General features: G+C 36.5%; 1 protein-coding gene across 3 annotated transcripts in view; it reads left to right on the top strand.

Annotated features, from left to right (window-relative positions):
• Window positions 1–19,458, top strand: part of bbox1 (gamma-butyrobetaine hydroxylase 1) — a 346,924-nt gene that overhangs the window by 109,418 nt on the left and 218,048 nt on the right. For all 3 annotated transcript variants that reach the window (XR_015760109.1, XM_087996317.1, XM_087996316.1), the window contains exon 4: window positions 17,855–18,053. Coding sequence is in view for 2 of the 3 variants with exons in the window: in XM_087996317.1 (XP_087852443.1) it covers window positions 17,855–18,053 (199 nt within the window). In the remaining variant the exon portion in view is untranslated. The remainder of the gene's footprint in view (window positions 1–17,854; window positions 18,054–19,458) is intronic.

The raw sequence follows: 19,458 nt of genomic DNA, 5'->3' as shown, positions 1-19,458 counted from the left end.
AAGGGTTAACTAACCACCAGAGAGTAGAGACTTGGGATAAATGGTCTCCTTCTGTTTGGTAACTAGTGGGGTGCCACAGAGTTTGGTCCTTGGGCCACAACTATATATAATCTATATTAATGACTTGGATGGGGCATAGAAAGCACAACAGCCAACTTTTCAGATGACACTAAAATATGTGGGAAAGTAAGTTGCAATGAAAAAGTATAAATTTACGAATGGATTTGGATAGGTTATGTGAATGGGCCAAAATTTGACTGATGAAGTTTGATGTGTGAGGTTATCCATTTTGGTCGGAGGAATAGAAAGGCAACTAATTATCTAAATAGAGATAAACTTCAGAATGCTTAAGTGCAGAGGAATCTGGGCGCCCTTATGCTTGAATCACAGAAAGCTACCATATAGGCTTTCTGGCATTTATTACTAAAAGTGTAGAGTTTGAAAAAAAAAGAGTGCCTGAAATTGTACAAGGCTTTGGTGAGACTGCACATGGAGTATTGCAAATGATTTTGGTCCCCTTACTTGAAGAGGGATGTTGTTATGTTTGCGACAGTTCAGAGGAGGCTCACTAGGTTGATTCCATAGATGAGGAGATCTAATTGTGGTTTATAAGATGCTAATGGAAATTGATAAAGTCAATGCAGGAAGGCTGAATCCTCATTTGAGGCAATCTAGAACAAGAAACCATAGTTTTAGAATAAGGGGAAGCAGACTTAAATCAGAAATGAAGATAAACTGTATCGAAGAGTTGTGATCTGTAGAATTCAATACCCAGCGATATTGACTAAATTTAAGGAGGAGATAGACAGATTTTTGATAAGCCGAAGGGTTAGGGAGAGCTGGCAGGAAAGTGGATTTGAGGCTGTGATGAGATCAGCCACGATAGTGGTGAGCACTGCTGCCTGAGTTCATTTCCCGTCTCAGGCGACTCTCTGTGTGGAGTTTGCACATTCTCCCCGTGTCTATGTGGGTTTCCTCCGGGTGCTCCGGTTTCCTCCCCCAATCCAAAAATGTGCAGGTTAGGTGAATTGGCCATGCTAAATTGCCCGTAATGTTAGGTGAAGGGGTAAATGTAGGGGAATGGGTCTGGGTGGGTTACACTTCGGCGGGTCGGTGTGGACTTGTTGGCCTGAAGGGCCTGTTTCCACACTGTAAGTAATCTAAATCTAAAATGGCAGAGCAGGCTCGAGGGGATGAATTGCCAACTCCTGCTCCTAGTTCTTATGTTCCTACATTCTTATTCTGGGGACATATGATACAATTGGCAACTCTGCCTCACCAGGATGACTACTATTCAAACAATCTTGAAACTGAACTTTGGCAACCAAATGACTGCCTGCATCATGCAAATGGGCCAGACCCTACCCATACTTGGCATCCAGATACACAAAGCCTGATAATGGCCTAGTGTGAGAAGTTAAACTAACCTCCTCTTCTTGAATCTAGTAAAGTTGAGATTGTCAATGTCACAGAAGACAATTAAACTGCAACTTTCCAGGTCCTTATGACTCAGATATTTAAGGGAGAGATAATGTAGCTAAAAATTCTTGTTAAACTGATCAAGAAAGAAAGATATTTAGGTTTGAATAAATGGGATGAAACAGGTATTTGTTAACTGTGTTGACTTCATGTTTTTCCATTAAATTGCATGTGAGAAATGCAAGTATGACACCAACTGTAGCAGTTGGGCCTGGCTAAACTGGGTAAATTGTGAGTTATTGGTTGGAATAAATGGAATTGTTTTATTATATATTGCCAATTTGTATTGAATCAGCTAATTTATTTTGGCAGTTGTGAGTAAATTGTTAAGCACTAAAATAGTGGGAAAGTTTTGGCACAATCCTTGTATTTCTGTCCTTTTAATGATACATTGCTATTTTCAGTCCACCATTTACATCTGCAGTGCATTTTCAAAGTGCTTCAGGAGATTTAGTTAATGCTTAATTTTGCACAGCAGAAATATAGTACACATTACTTTATGAAGAAACTTCATGTGCTGAGTGAGATATGTTTTGGATGTCATTGGTCTGCTAGGGCAGCACGTTGCCACAGTGGTCAGCACTGCTGTCTCACGGCACCAGGTCCCAGGTTCAATTCCAGCCTTGGACAACTGTGTGGAGTTTGCATATTCTCCCCCTGTCTATGTGGGTTTCCTCCGGGTGCTCTGGTTTCCTCCTACAGTCCAAAGATGTGCAGGTCAGGTGAATTGGCCATGCTAAATTGCCCATAGTGTTAGATGCATTAGTCAGAGAGAAATGGGTCTAGGTGTGTTACTCTTCAGAGGGTCGGTGTGGACTGGTTGGGCTGAAGGGCCTGTTTCCACACTGTAGGGAATCTAATCAAGCTTAAGTAGATGTGGAAGCAATCTCAATGTAGTAGGTCTGAGCAATTTTTGATAAATTAAACACTTAATATGCTGTTATAGTACTAGTCTTTAAACTAAAAAAAAGTATAATTAATACACCTTACATGTACTTCACAACAAAACTTATATTGATTCCTCCAAATGAATTTAAATAATCTACATTGCAACTGACCTCAAATCTAAAACTAATTAAATGATTAATTCCAGAGGCAGAAGAGGAATAGCAGGTTGATTACAGGGAAAAAGGCTACAATTTTTCAACAATTATTCTTTTGTTACTGTTTTATTCGTGTTTCTATAATGCCAACAGCAGGTGAATTGCAGATGTGATACTAATTTATTTAGTAACATAGGACATTGCTATATTCTCCTCAGAACCATTTTAGTCTGTCGACCTGTGCAGCTTGTTTAACTAATATTTATTATTCTTTGACCCATTAAGGCAAAATTTCATGTTTCTTACTGAAACACATGGAGTGCTGTTTCTCCTTATTCTTAACTTCTAAAACCAAGTACTTCTCAATGAGATCTTTTACTTGTCTGTTATGTCGGCCATCACATCAGAGCACTTCATGTAATGTACTTGAATGAGAATGTTAAATTGCTTTTGCTGCCTAACAAACTGATGAAGGTCAATTTCTACTAATGAATGGGTTACACAATTAAGGCTTAATGTAAGCCTTATAGCTTTTAGGTTTTTGATTACACATTTGTATTGTTGAAATTTTGAGACTATATTTTACCAAACATTCAGTTTTATCAGTCAGTATTTGTGCTTAAGTCACTGAAAATAATCTGTCAACAAAGTGGTTTAAAGTTCCTCCGAAATTGTCCTGCCTTTGCACTCATGCTTAACAACATTAATCCCTGATGTAGGCAGCCAAAGTTTAAAAGCGCTTCAAAGACTCCAAATGTTCACCACATTAAGAGATAGCATTTCAAAACTCTCTAGAAGCAGGGGTATCCATGTAATTAAGGAAGAAGGGAAGCCATTGACAATAGTAGAGCATAAAAAGTGGTAGCAGTTGAAGTGGCTGGAATATTTCCATTCAAGGGTCTAGGCAGCAGGTTAAATTGGAATGCAGGTCAGATACTTCCACTGGTTAAAAGTACTTATTCTAAACTTTGTTATCTGATAAAAAAAAATTATTTTCTTATTTTATAGCATTTTTAGAACTATAAATAAATCACTGCTTTTCACCAAGCCAAATTAATTGTAAAAGAATCAGCAGCTGAACATTTGAATAGAAATGATCTTTCAATATAAAATAGCATGTACTGTGCTTTAAATTATATTGAATAATATTGTATTACACTAAATTATACTGATTCAGAAAATCTTTAGTCAATGAATGCTAAATGAGGTAAGTTTATTCCATCTAGATCAAATTAAAATCATTGCTCTTTTAATGAGCCACACAGTATTAAGTATTTGAAGCAAAGTAGAAAAAAATCAGAAAAAGATGAAAATTGCTTCATAAATTGGAATCTTTCCATTAAAATATCTTTTATAGTGTTAATATAAACTCATCTGTTTCTGTGTACATTCACTTTGTTTGGCATAAAAACAGCAATGTATGGCAAGACTTCATTTATCTGCTGTTTGAAGTTGAATCTTGTTTCAAATTTTTTTTAACCTTTTTACTATAAATAGAAAAACAGACTATAAATCTTCATCTCCCATATTTCTTAAAAAATATATTCATCACTTTCACTGTTCAATATTTAATATAGTGATGATAGGTTCCAAGGAGGAACAGAGTACAGCAACAACCTTAACTTTTTTTGCAAGGGGGTGAAAGTGTCTCTACATGCTCCAAAGTTTATATGTTCATCAATCCAAGTGTGAATATTGAATATTAAAAATTCAGTATGCTGTGACTGCTAGATGGCCTCACATGAAATTGCTTAGAATGAAGACCAAGTTATATCCTTCTTATGAGACGGGTTAGAGAGAAATCAAAGTAGGACATGGTTCAGTCCTCAATATAATGAGAGACATACTGACCTGCACTTTCTAACAAGTCACATTTTATTTTCAGCATAATTCCCTCAAATTGTTGAAAAAAGCTTGTGAAATTTTAAGCACAAGTTACACTCGGCACAACTCACGATTCCATAGTTTTTGGCTCTCATTTAGAAAACATTTTGCTCGAAGTTAGCCATTCACACAAAGCTGACTACAATCCAGATAGAATTAACCACCATTGCAAGTTCTGACTATTTGTACTAATTTGCAAGCTTTCATGGAGACTCTAAAAGTAAGTTGCTTATTATAGTCACAATGATAATAGGAACATTTTAAAAGTTTTGAGTATAATACTTTAAAAAATTCTCTATGAAACTTATAATATGAATATATGGTATGAAGTCATTCAATTATTAAAATTGTGTTCTTGAATAAGGCATATTGGACACTGAAAGGAAAATGCTTATATCTTGTGACAGACCAATTTTTAATTGCATCAATAAAACTTGACCAGGTTATCACTCTTAAACATATCAAGTTTTTACAAAGCTTGTTTTAAGTTTTAAGTTTTGTTTTAAATTTCATTCTAAGCTCTTCCAATCTTTTGAAAATATATGTGCATTTGAGCTAAAATTTGAGAAAGAAACTTTTCAAAATTAGTATAAGTATACAATTTGCACCCAGATAGCCACTAGTGCACAAATCTGAAACAATTTAACAGAATCCCGGCAATTTTTCCCTCAGAGTTGCTAGTCTTTGAATGCCTTTGGCAATTGTGGAAGCAATGTCCTTGAATATTTTTAAGCCAGAAGCCAATTGATTCTTATTAAGTAAGGAGTTGAGAGCTTATCAGGGCTATGTGGGATTGCAGATTTGAGATTACCATCATCTCAGGTATGATTTTACTGAATGGCAGAACAGGCTTAAGGGGCTGAATGGCCTACTCCTGTTCTTGATTCATATATTTGTATAACATTATGATTTCATATTTCTTCTTTTAAATTGTAAAACACACAACAATTTTAGAAATGTACAAGATGCCTGGAGCACTAGGTGTTTCTAGTAGGTCAGGCTGAGGAGTAAGCAGCATTAATCATATTTGAAGAAAAATAATAATAAGGAATGGAGGCCTTTCCAAGCAAATTAGATTAGCAGTTGTTCATATGATGGAAAACCAAAGAACGCAATAAGTGGATCACAAGACCTGTTTCTGTGTTGCAGTTCTAAGACTATAACCAAGGTGTTGGAGCATTACCACTTCGGAAGAAGGTGGAGTGGGATGTTGGTGGATTGTCAGTTGTAATGCTACATATTTAAGAAGATAGTTTTTATTGTAAATATAGTGTCTATCATAGAAATGTTCTGACACAAGCTTGTTTTTATTTTAGTAAACAGATGGTGGCTACATGCTGGGTATATTTTGGGTACAATACATATTTAGTCCATCAGTCTAACTGAATGGTACAGAGCAGCATATCAAATTAGGTTTGTCTGTTGGCTGCATTTCAGAAGACACATTTCACCACAATCAAAATAACTATAAATGTTAATACAAGGTACTTTATTAAAGGTACTTTTTTTACATAAGGTTAAGATTTATAGCCTTGAGCTAAGTTGTATGGTGCTTTGTCTGAGTTTGATGTCATTTATTGATTCCCAGGGTAACTACAGTTCTACTGCAGGTCAATCAGTATGTATCAGGCCCAGTTCCAGACCTGATAGTTGGAGAGGGTTTCAGTCAGGAAAGGAATCTGGCTGAAAAACAACCTGCCAAATCCAAAAGTTGGTTGATTTGAGCAGAAATGGCACCTAGGATTCAACTGAAAGCAACATACAAGGTTTCAACCTGATGAGAAATGATCAAGCATTACCATCCAGTGGACAAGTAAGACTAAAGAAGAAACCACAAAGGACAGATGACAAGAAGTAGAGAGAACATCAGCTGGTAGATCCTGAAAGACCTGCAGGAGAAGGGAAGAACTCAGAAAGCAGACACAGATTTTTTGAGAAGATTTGTAGCTCAGGTTGAGCTAGAAGATTCATCTTCAGACGTTACATCACCATACTGGGTAGCATCATCAGTGAGCTTCCGGATGAAGCACTTGTGGCATGGCCCGCTTTCTATATATGTGTTTTCCTTAGGTTGGTGATGTCATTTCCTGTGGTGATGTCATTTGCCATGGTGATGTCATTTCCAGTTCTTTTTCTCAGGGGATGGTAAATGGGGTCCAAGTCAATGTGTTTCCAAGTCCATTTGGAATGCCATGCTTCTAGGAATTCTCATGTGTGTATCTGTTTGGCTTGTCCTAGGATGGTTGTGTTTCCCAGTTGAAATGGTGTCCTTCCTCATCTGTATATAAGGATACCAATAAGATTAAAAAAGAACGGGTACCCAATGAACACAGTCTGCTGATTTCTCAGCAATAAACCCTAAAAGCAGACAAAACACGTCCAGAAACCCTAGCCACTCTTCCCTACATCAAAACCATCTCGGAAATGATTGCAAGACTACTCAGACCTCTTGGCATCATGATAGCCCACAAACCCACCAACACACTAAAACAACAGCTAATGAACTTGAAAGACCCTATACAGACAACAAGTAAAACTAATGTCATTTACAAAATACCTTGCAAGAACTGTAACAAACACTACATTGGACAAACAGGCAGAAAACTAACCAGCAGGATACATGAACATCAACTAGCCACAAAAAGACATGATCCACTCTCACTAGTATCTTTACATATAGATGAGGAAGAATACCACTTCGACTGGGACAACACTTCCATTCTAGGACAAGCCAAACAGAGACATGAACGAGAATTCCTCAAAGCATGGCATTCCAACTGGAACTCTATCAACAAACACATTGACTTTGATCCCATTTACCACCCCCTGAGGAAAAGAACAGGAAATGACATCACCAAACCAAGGAAACCTAAACGCATAAATAGAAAGCGGGCCATGCCATCAGTGCTTCATCCGGAGGCTCACTAACGATGTTATCTAGTATGGTGAAATAGTTGTGGCTCAAAGAAGATAAACAAACCATTGAAAAAGCGTTAAATGAAATGCAAAGCAAATGTTCATGAGACAAAATTCCACAACCGTGGAAGAAATAAATAAAGTCTCGCTATCAATGCTGGACAAAATGACATCAAAATGGCAGCTGCTCGTAATACATTAGCAAAAGATGTTGGTAATGATCATACGTTTAAGGATGCAGGTTAAGTAACCTTCATGAAAGGAGATGAAATTAAAGAGAGGTAGTGCCTATAACGTAATTGGTTTATAAATGAAGAAAACTTGTGAACAAAGATAGACGAAGGAGTCAGTGAGGAGCATCATGAAGGAAAAGGGGCTGGCAAAAAGAGATTGAAATGGTATGACCATCTGATCCAAAGAGAAAGAGGAGAAGTGCTGAGGAAAGTGGTGAAGGTGGATTCTTGGGAGGAGGGAGATATCAATGACCTGGTATCGAAGGAGGAGATGCAATATGAGAAACCTAAATGTAGCAGAATTGAATTTCAACTTGGTGGCTGCCAAGGGAAAGGGTGATCAGTCACCATTTTGTCAAACCCAAATAACTTTGGAGAAACCAGAAGAAGAAGAAAAAGAACAAACGTTTACTACTTCCTTGATGGCTTTTTAAAGGCATAGATATTTTAGTTAAAGCTGCTCAAGTTTGAAATTAAATACCGATTTAGCACATTCATACAAAAATAATCGTATTGGTGTCTCATGTTTGGAACAATGCAGTCAACTGAATATATATCAACTGATATATTACAAATTAGACCATTTCATATGAGGTAACCGTTCTGACAAATCACGTTCAGTATTTGGCATATTGTAGTAATTGCAAAAAACTCATAAGAAAACAATCACTTTACACTAAAGTACGACTGTTTTCCAATAAGCTTCATGTATAGCATCTTTTGCCTAATGAGTAAATAATTACCTTAAATTCAAATGATAGACTGACTTGAAAAGAATTACAAATACTTTCATTTGAATTCCAGCAAGGACAAAAGAGACTAGTTCGAATCACTGCAAAAACCATTTAGCTCTTCAAGTGATTTCACATGTCAATGAGAATTTCTATGTAACTATATTCATTGGTAGCTAGAATTTTCTGCTGGATTACTCTGCTGTTCTGTGCAATTTGTCTGCAGAATCGGACACTCCTACAGATTGAATTCATCATTGCAAATTTTACAACTAATTGCATCCATTTGCAGATCTTTATGGCTCTTAAAATGAAGCTTATTATTCTAAGCTCAAAGGCTCTATTGGCAACCTCATAAAGTCTTATGAACAGGAATCCTTTGTCTTAATTGCTAGAAACTGGCTATTATTGGTACAATGTTGAAGCACCCCAACCTCTTATAAGGGTCCATTTATTGCACAGAATTTGGATAATGTAGGTCCATCATCAATCCAAAAAATTTCATTTAAATATTTCTGAATACATGTCATAACATTATTGAACAATAAATGCTCCACAAATTATTACGTACCAGCCAATGAGATGGCAGCCTCATGACTAATTAAGCGCCTTTTTCCAACATAAATACTCGCCCAACTTGCATTGTGGGTGACTCTAGAATCAATACAAAATTTTGCGGCCTGAATTACAGAAGATGAAGTCCTACACCATCTCGGAGAAGCTGAAAAATCATAGCCGTATTCAACAAACGTGTTACACAAACATCCAGTTCACGAAGAGTTAGGGCAATTGAATTAATGCTTCATGGGTGACTTAAAGTTGAGGGGAACTTGAGAAGAGTGCCAATGGAGATGCGGAAGGTTACCAGACAAGATGGAAAGTCTAAAATACTGAGATACACAGACAAGATGGAAAGTCTAAAATACTGAGATACACCTCTGAACAAGATCATATATAAGTAGTTCACCAAGTGGCTGGCCTAAGACGTGCCTGTATCTGGTTCTACTATTCAGGTTCCGGCTATGACAAATGTCCTCCTGATGAATCAAAACACAAATGACACAGGAGCCCTGCCTTTGGTTATCCCACACTTCATCCATTTTGGAGTGGAGAAGGATGTTTCGGATACAGGGTTAATGAAGATCAATTATTGTTCCATGATGATTTTACTTGCCAATCTTTGCTTCCATTTTACACTGGTTAAATTTCCTCTCATTCTATTGAAATATATCAAATAATTTTTAAAATGTATTTTCTTTTTAAATTCTATTTTAAAATAGTGCCTGGTGATTTTGGCAAATGGGGGATCTTATGTTTGATGACATGGACTTAGATGTACTGCTGCCAAAGAGAAATGCTATTAAATTTAAATATTCCAATATGCTTTGTGTGCAGATATTGAAACTAAAAGATTTTATTCTGAGGGAAAGCAAAGATGGTTTATGCAAGATAAAAGCCGAAAGGACTGTGGATGCTATAAATCAAAACCAAGTTGCTGGAAAAACAGAAGTTGCTGGAAAAGCTTAGCAAGTCTGGCAACACCTATGAAGAAAAATCAGAGTTAACATCTTCCAGAACTTCACACATGCTACTCGACCTGCTGGACTTTTCCAGCAACTTTGGTTTTTGTTTAAGATTTTGTTTGTGGTTTATACAAGTATCAACTTTCTCTATTGAGGCATTATGTGGTTATCTATTGGACCCAACCGTAAGTTAATCACTTTATTTTTACCTTTTAATTTAATTTCCAGGAGTCCATTACCCTGAAACTATCTCATACTATAATTCATGCTGATGAATATAGTTTGATAGACTTACAAAAAACACACTACTATGCATCATACAGATCTCTTGTCATACAGATTTCTAACAGAGGTCAGTACACCCTAGCTTCTCAGTTTGGAAAGCATGTGACTGCTGATGTCACTGTTATATCCTCTTATATATAATCTTGTCACTAACACATGCATTTTCATTACACTTCAAACTTTTTTATTAACTGACACCTATGGGACTAGGAGTGTACTGCTTGATCAAATATTCTGATTGAACAAGAGATCTACATAATCAATGTAAAAACACATATTAAATAACAGAAATATAATGCATGGGGTATACACATCACAGTCTAAGTTACCATTAGTCAACGGCAACCATAGTTATATCACAAACAAAAGCAGAGAAACCTGACTTTGAAGTGTGAACTATTCTGGTAGGGACCAAGATGAACAGGTTATCTGCAATTACAGAGTCAAAAGAAGGGCGGTAGCAGGAGCTAACTTAAAGATGCCAAGTTTATAAAATCTGACCAATAAAGAGAAGAGCCTGATTTTGGCAACTAAAACTTTTATAGGTTTTGAAAACAACATCTGAAAACATTAACGAAGGTCTGTGAGCTGTAATAATACCCTGCAGAGGCAATGCAGAAGGTGAAGAGATTGCACACCGTAATACCAAAATTTTTACAGCTACGCAAAAAAAAATCAGAATAATTGAACTTGAACAGTTTTATCCTGTAGCTAGTAATGTAAGATTATGCATCACTTTTTGGCATCTAAATCAAAGTACAGTGTATTGGAAATCTTATGAACTTGCACTCTTGATAAAGTGGAGAAAAGTACATACCTGAAAGATTGGAAGTTTACTGTATTGTCGCAATCTTCGCAATGTCTGAGTAGTCACTTAAAGATACCAGTAGGAAGGCTCTCTGGTGATAAATTTTTATTTAAGGCAAAGTTGCATTATTCTATAAGTGATTTATGCTGTAATAAAGTAATAACAGTGATGTGTATACCCCATACATTACATTTTTATTATTTAATATGTGTTTTTACATTGAACAAGAGGTCCACATAATCAATCAGAATACTTGATCAAGCAATACTTGATCCTGGTCCCATAGGTGCCAGTTAATAAAAAAGTTTGTAGTGTATTACAGAAATTTGTATGGTGCATAATAGGGTGTTTAAAAAAAAGCTGAGTTAGCTGGGACTCCTGAGAGTCAGATAACTTGGTCTTGGGTATGGAAGAAATTGAGATGCAGGACAGTAAGAGTGGAGACAGTATATCTAAGGGAGCAGTCTCTTAGCAGTGCAAGACCAAACCTGAAATCCTAAGCCTCCCGGCAGCTTAACCCTGAGGACAAATCAACTAAAGATTGTATTGGTAAAGACAAATCAAACCTTTGTGGCAGTGACAGAGACTCTGATTTAAATATATGTTGGAATTAGAGACTGAAATCTTTGAGGAGAAGAATCAGCAGCAGACTTCAGGGAATACAATTAGAGACCTACCTAGAGTTAGAAGTGAACTGAAATCCTTGACAATAGCAGCACCAGATAAGTTACTCTCCCTGCCGGTCCTAACAGAATTTTGAAAATACAGAATGCACACACAGATGTCAGTGATGGGAATTGTTGAAGAAACAGTTTCAAAGATATTGAATTGCAAGAAGTTTGATGGACCGAAGAGCAGAAGCACCTGTTAGTATGTTCCTGTATGCAGTCAAGCCTGTAGCTGACAATGCCCTCATAAGACAAAGGTTGGAAGAAATTATTGCAGATTTCAAGTCTTTCCTTAAGGCATTTGGAACATATTTCAACCAAAATCAGAACCACATGATAGAACAAGCAAAATTTAACAAAGATTTCAGAGATCTGGGGAAACCATTGAATGTATCCTTAGTGACTTGTGTCAAATAACTGATGTGGAAATGAAGCATTTAAAGATGAGCTGATTCATACTTGGGTCATTATAGGCATTTGTGATGACAAGTTGATATTTTAAAGTCAAAGGAGGACTTGATTTTGGACAAGCAATTCACGCTAAGGTCAGAGCTCAAAATCATGCCATTATCCAAGGGGAAATACTGAGGCTTCAGTTGAATAGGTCACAACATAGCTCCAGTTACTCAAAATGCCACACCAATGGGGAAAGAATGGGAAACTAGTACAGCAGCCATTTTAGGATGTTGGAGCAAAGCAATACCACAGATGCCATGAATGGAGAGCAGCGTTTTTCTAATGTAAGAAGATTGGTTATTTGAAGTGGTTTTGCAGATTTAAATACATCACCACGAAAACTGCATGCCAAGGAGAAAATTCCAAAGAGGGAAACAAATTATTGAAAAGCAGCAAGTTAAATAATTTGCAAATAAAGAGAAACCAAGGTAAAGCTGCTTTTTTACGTGAAGGCAAGGAAAGCAAACAGATTCTGGACACTCACACTGGAAGTGAAAGACTCAAAACAGAGTTTTAGTTAATACCTGTGCAGCAGTTTTAGTTGACAAGTTGCCATAGTTTGAATTAGTAGTTGTCCAGTCAGTGTACATGAGACAACAAGTTCCAGGGGGCTCATTCCTTCAAGTACGAGGTCAGTTCATTGCCACACTTATTAAGAGGTGAAGGATCAAACAAGACTCCATATCTTAATGAATCAAACAAAATGTCTTTAAGTAGGAATGCATGTATACAATTAAGTCTTCTGAAAAGAATGAATACAGTATTACAGGAAGACAATGGAAAGGAATTTCTTCAAAAATTTCCAAGTCCCTCTTTCAAGGTCCAGGAAAGCTCAAGAAAGAATGTCACATCACATTACTTCAGGAGGCCAATAATGCGGTCACAGGAGGGTTCTAGTTCCATTGCTGTGGAGTGTTAAAGCACAGCTTGACAGTATCACTGACACAGCCAACAAATGGTTCAGTGATTGCAACAGTTCCCAAGTCAATTGATGACCTCCGGCCATGTGTAGAGTGCACACATTGAAAACACCTAATGTTTTCAGTAGTTAACAGCCTGAGAAAAGTAGCCCATAGCTTAATTTTCACAAAGTGAGATGCTATCAACCATCTTTGGCAAATAATCGAGACTACAAGTCAAGGTTGTTAATGATCTTTACCACATGTTTCAAGTAATTTTGCTTTAATCATCTACCCTTTTGAAAATCATCATTCCCAGAAATATTTCAATTTGGAATATCTCAAAACCTGGAAAGGAGAAAGGAAATATTTTATCCTATGAATGACATAATTCTAGAGGACACTACAAATGGAGCCCAATCATAGGATTTGTGAAGTTCTAAATGCATTGCAGAATGCAGGCCTTACATTGAATGAGAATTGTTCATTTTCAAGGATGAGAATTTGATTCTTGGGCTATATCATACAAAAGGAGGAGGCCATAAACCTATGTGGTCATGTCTTTTCCCAATGACCCTTTACCTTGTGTCTGTTCAAATAATCATTTTGAATATCTCAATTGAATCTGTCTCCACCACACCTTCAGCCATTCTAGACCTTAACTGTTTGCCATGTGAAAAAGTTTCTTCTCCCATTTTTTTTTGCAAATTTCTTTAAACCTTTGCCCTCTCATTTTTGATCCTCTTACAAATAGAAAGAGATTCTCCCTATCTGCTCTGTCCAAACCTGCCATAATTCAGAACTAGAAAACTTAGTGGAAGGCTGAAGTTTGAGGATGGTTTTTGTGGACATAGCTTAGACTATTTAAAGGCAGAATGCAGCAAAAGATAGATTTAATTGAAAAGAAAATGGAGATGGTCACAGTTGTGGGAAAAGAAGGAAACAGAATAGCAGTGAATTTCGTGGGAAGTGAACTGAAGCTTCTCTTATAGAATAACAATGTATAGAATAGAAGAGCAATTTATTGTCACGTGCATTTTTACAAAAAAAATGCAGTAGCTGAGCTCCTGGGCTGAGGAGCCATATGTTGTGCTGCTACTCCGCTGCCATCTAGTAGATGAGATGCACTTTTCTAGATAAGAAACTAGCTCATATAAAATAAAAAGGAATAGGAATGGCAGTGAGGGTGACCTCTCTAACCCCAAAGATGACCCCCATCTAAGATTAGAAATATTGAATGTTCTAGCAAGGGCAACAAGAGGATTTAAGTGGCCTTACTGGTTAGTGAAAGAATACTCCACTCGTTTCCAGCTACAATTTTCCTATAACTTAGATTCCTCCAATTCATCTTGCCATTCATCTAGCCTTGCAGACTTAATTTGTGAAAGTTATCTTTCACTTTGATGCATTCTAAGCCATTACCACTTCTCTTGCAATATTTGAATGATGACAATAAGTAAGAGGAAAGATTTAGATACTACAGTAAATTTATATATAAAACTTTTCTTCCTCCAGAAGAACTTTGTGAATACAAATGGTGCAATAGCAAACAGATTTAGATGTCCATGTGGAGGGGTGATCTGATCAGTCATTTTAAAATGATAAATAAATTTGAGAAAGTGGATACAGAAAACCATATCCTTTGATGGAAAAATGAGGGGACATGATTTTAAAATTATGGCTTTGTTATTTGGATATGCATTCAGGAAGCATCTCTTCTCACCAAAGGTAGGAGAAATTGGGAGCGCTCTATCTGAAAAGATGATGGATGTTGGGTCAGTTGGAACTTTTGAATCTGATGATTTATGTAAGGCAGGGTATTCAGCTACATGAGTTAAATGTGGCTAAATGGATTTGAGACGTACTCATCCATGTACTAACTGAATGGTGGACCAGGCTGGAGGAACTGAAATCATCCACTCCTATTCCTTCCTTTGAAATTTGAGGCCATGAATTGTGTTTATTTCTTTTGCTTGAGGCAACCTTTAGGACTGCAACTAAGGGACAATTGAAAATAATATATCTTAGACATGCTGCTCAATTGTATAAGATTAAGAATAGTGTTTGTGTACTCCAACTCCAGAAAGACTGCAAATCTTTCCAAACACAGAATCTAGTATTACCAACCATCTTCAGTTTCTAAAGCATATTCCTTGGTGATCAAACTGGAGATAAGGTGGCAACTTTGGCCCTAACTAATGTTTCCTTTGGCTCTCAGGAACAAAAGAAATTGCTGAATTGACATCAAAACAGTAAAGTACAATCCCTGAGCCAAGCTCCTCTTGTTCAAAGTCAGTCTTTCAATTAATCCTGAGTTTCTGTGACATCATTCTCCTTACTCGCAGATCAAAAAGAGCAGTGATGAAATATTATTGAAGTAGACACACATAGCCAGTAACTTGGCTGCACTCAAAAACCACTTAAGGCCAACACAGTAAATGTAATGCTGACACTTTTTGGAGTTGTATTTTAACAGCTAGGCCAACATAGTAAATATAATGTTGATACTTTTTGGAGTTTTTATTTTGAGAATCACAGATCATCTTCACTTGGCAATAGCTATACTTCTTTACCCATTATAAAACATTGGTCTTTACTGTTTCATGTGAAATTTCAAAGAAGTATGCTTTTAAAGAATGAAAGACAAATTACGTTCAAAAAGCTGATATGATTCCTCTATTTGCTGTGCTCTAAAACATATCAGTTTTTGTTTAAATGGAACTTAAACAAGCTCAACATCTTGAAATAAAGCAAAAGATTATTCATATTATTATTATATGTAACTAAGAAGCGATGTGTCTTTTAAAGGGATTCTGTAGGTTATATTACTGAATTAGTGAACTTAATGATTCAGAGAAATTTTGCGCTGGACGTTTAGGGTTAGAAATCTCCCACGGCTGGATCATTTTGGATTCAAATCTTGGGCCCCGTCCTGCATTGGCATTGATGATGCAACACGATTTTTAAAGTTAAGGGTTTGAGTGCAGTCCAACTAATGGCATTAAAAGCAGCTTGGACTTGGGACTTCACAGTGGAATTAATTCTAGCCTCAGGATCAATACTCCAGATCTAAAATTCAGCCAAATGTTTCAGGTCAATGCCTGTTATGTGAAGTGAGTGATTTATATATAAATATCTAGTGTTTGAATCTTTAACAAGTATCATGTGGGTTTAGTCTGGGTCTATGATTTTATGTATTTCTGTAGCCATGGTGTTTTCTTTTAAAGCATAGTATGCTTGTGAGACTTCCTGGAGAGTAATGGGATTTTCTTTTCCATAACTGAGTTTTACAAGCAAATAAACTGAATAATTGTGTTTTAGGTAGAATAATCTGGAACTTGTTTTTCATTGGCTTAAGAAAAAAACCAAGGAAGCCCTTTCATTTCACATTTTGCATAAGTCTTGGCTGAGGCTGGATGTGCATAACAGTTGCTCCTGAAGTTTGGAATTATTAAGAAATCGATTACTTTTGTGTAAGGAGTGCAGTTTTAAAGTTCAAGACCAGAAGTGTTTGGTTAAAACTCTGAAGGGGTTATTTGAAGCTGGAAAGGCAAGCCCAATTATATGTAGATTCAAGGAAAAGGCTATCAGAATCTCAGGACAGGAATTAAGACCATAGTTAAATTAAGTCCGATATATGTGATAAAGAGAATTCTTTCTGGTGTTAAGTATTGGTGGGGGATAATGATGCATTTACTGCCTATTTTATGGAAAAGATATTGCATGTGATCATTCAAATGCTGCAAAGAGAAAACCTGAAGCAAAAGCTGAATTTTATTTTAATGTTTATATCAAGTTACTAAGACCCATATTTTCACCATGACTTTCAGCCTCTCCATTATAGTGTAAATGGCATTAAACTTCCAGAATTCTAAGTCCCATCCTCAAACCTAGCATTTTTCATTTTTACCAGGTTGGAATTGGGAGAGTGGTTTGTAAATCATGTGTGTGTTTCACAAAGGCAGATGGCCATTCAAATGATCAAAAGTCTCTGCAAAAGTCTCATAAGTATTATGATTCACCCTGCTTTAATAAACGTCAGTCAGTCAAGCTGCATTTATTTAGTTTGTTATTACATTATTTGCTTGCATTTATTTCATACCTTATTTCAAGACCTTATTCAAAGCACTTCACAGACAACAAAGTAGCTACCATGCATTCACCTTATGACTAGAAACCTATGCCATATAAAAGAAAGTAAGAAATATCAATATTTACAAAATATTTGAAATAACGAGCATATTAAAACAAAGTTTACAAAAATATGAGATTTTGAAATAAGGTCTCCTTTAGGGTTGACTTCACACTGTTTCCATGTCAGGACAATGGGAGTACCCTTTGCTCATTTTTCCTATCCTTCCTAGATAGAACTCTTAAGATCAAGAACTTTCAGTAAGTGATCTCCACTTTGTTTATGACTCCAGGATTCCCTCTGCAAATGTTTCAATTAAGAATGGAACACACATGAAGCATTGTGTTGAATTCTTTATTTACATCATGAAAGGGTTTAATAGCTTATTTGAAAGAAAAACGGAAAATCTTGAAAATACTCAGGTCTGGCAACATCTTGGGAAAGTGAAACAAAATCAAAATTTCAGGCCAATGACCTTTCATCAGGATTTGGCAAGTTAAGCAATTGAGTCAGAGGTTTGCAAGTGCAGTTCCTACTCCAGGATTTGAGCATATAATTGACAGGATTTGAGCATATAATTGAAGATGACATTTCAGTACTGGTCTGAGGGCACTCTGATCTGACAGAGATGCACAGTTTCAAATAAGATTTTATACAGATATGTTATTTGACTCTTCGGGCGAAAAAAAGACAGATTTTGAAAGATGAATCAAGAGATCTCCTTAAAAAGAAAAGTTGCACTTAAAATTATACTTTTTTACAACCCTGAACATGAGTTCTAATTTGTTTTGAAACAGATCGACAGAACTGGGGTTCAGAACTTCAAATCCCTACTGCCAGCTTTGAGGAGGTACTGGATAACGATGAAGTTGCCTATCAATGGCTGAAAACTCTCCGTAGAATAGGAGTTATGCTACTAAAGAATGCTCCAGCAGAAAAAGGACAAGTGGCTAAGTTAGGAGAAAGGATTGGCTACCTGAGGTTAACATTTTACGGGTAGGTGAAACAAATAATTCAAATCATTATAACATGTTGCAACAAAATGCTTTACTCTGTCTGACAAGTGTGAGATTGTAACATATGCAATTGTGAATCCTTCCAAATAGATCCTGAAATGAATCAGCAACATTTGGTTCATGCATAGGTTTTGAAGTCAGGAACCTTTTGAAAAGGCAGGAAACCTAAGCTCAAGACAGAAAGCAACCAGTGGGAGTAACTTATTCAAAGTGGAAGAAAGTGGGAAATGGTCATCCACAGGATCTATGTATGGATCTGTTCACAATTTATATTTATGATTTTAACATTAGAATCAAAAAATAAAATTTCTAAGTTTGTAAGTTACACCAAATTTGGGGAATGTGTTACCTGCAGGGTTGAAGAGATATTAAATGCTGACAAGAACTGGAATAACTTGCAGCACATCAGTAATAAACTTGCAGAATAGACAAATAATTGACAAAAGAAGTTCAACGGATAAATGTGTGTAACAAGAATCAGGAGTTAATTTATTACTTGGAAGGTGCATGTACAGAGGAACCTCGATTATCCAAAGGACACAGGCGGGGAGTATTTCGTTCAGTTAATTGAATTCCAGATAATTGAATGCTGGATATCATAGTTTAGCCGAGCATCGGGACATTGCGATCCTGCCGGATAATCTAATATTCAGATAATCGAATGCCAGATAATTGAGGTTCCTCTGGAAATGTGGACATATATAGGTATGATAGAAGAATAAATGAATGTTAAGAGTACAAATACACTAATCACTAAAAGTTGTGCCACAGGTCAGGAAGGTGATAGGAAAGCAAACCAAGCTTATTTCCAGAAGGGTAGAATTGAACAATTGGCAAGTTATGCTATGTATATGTATTAAACCTTAGTAATATGTGCAATCTAGTCACCATAATATTAAAAGGATAAAAAGGCATTCAGGTGTGTGCAGAGACGATTTACAAGGATGACACCAAAATACACAGGAAAGGTGGCGGCATTGTGGTAATGTGATCCCAAAGACCAGGCTCATATTCTAGTGACATGGGTTTGAGTACCACCATGGCAGGTGGTGAAATTTGATTCTATACAAATCTAGGATAATAAAAAGCTAGCATAATGATGACCGTGTAATCACTATTGATTGTTGTTAAAAGCCCATCTGTTTCACTGATGTCATCCTTACTTGTTTTGGCTTACATGTGACTCAAAACCCATAGCAATGTGGTTGACTCTTAACTGTTTCTGTGGAATTAGGGATGGGTGATAAGTACTGGCCTAGCCAGCAATGGCCATGTCCCATGAAAGAATACAAAAAAATTGGGAAAGGATGGAAAGTCTGGATCTCTCTGCAGTTGAAAAAGTTATGGCTGAGAGTGACCCAACAGAGGTCCTTAAAATTATTATA

The sequence above is a fragment of the Chiloscyllium plagiosum genome, unplaced genomic scaffold, assembly GCF_037043375.1.
Source record: "Chiloscyllium plagiosum isolate Xiang-an unplaced genomic scaffold, Cpla_swu_hap1 HiC_scaffold_18, whole genome shotgun sequence".
Classification (NCBI taxonomy): domain Eukaryota; kingdom Metazoa; phylum Chordata; class Chondrichthyes; order Orectolobiformes; family Hemiscylliidae; genus Chiloscyllium; species Chiloscyllium plagiosum.
Note: the sequence above shows the minus strand (reverse complement) of the source record. Positions and strands in the feature narration are given on the sequence as shown.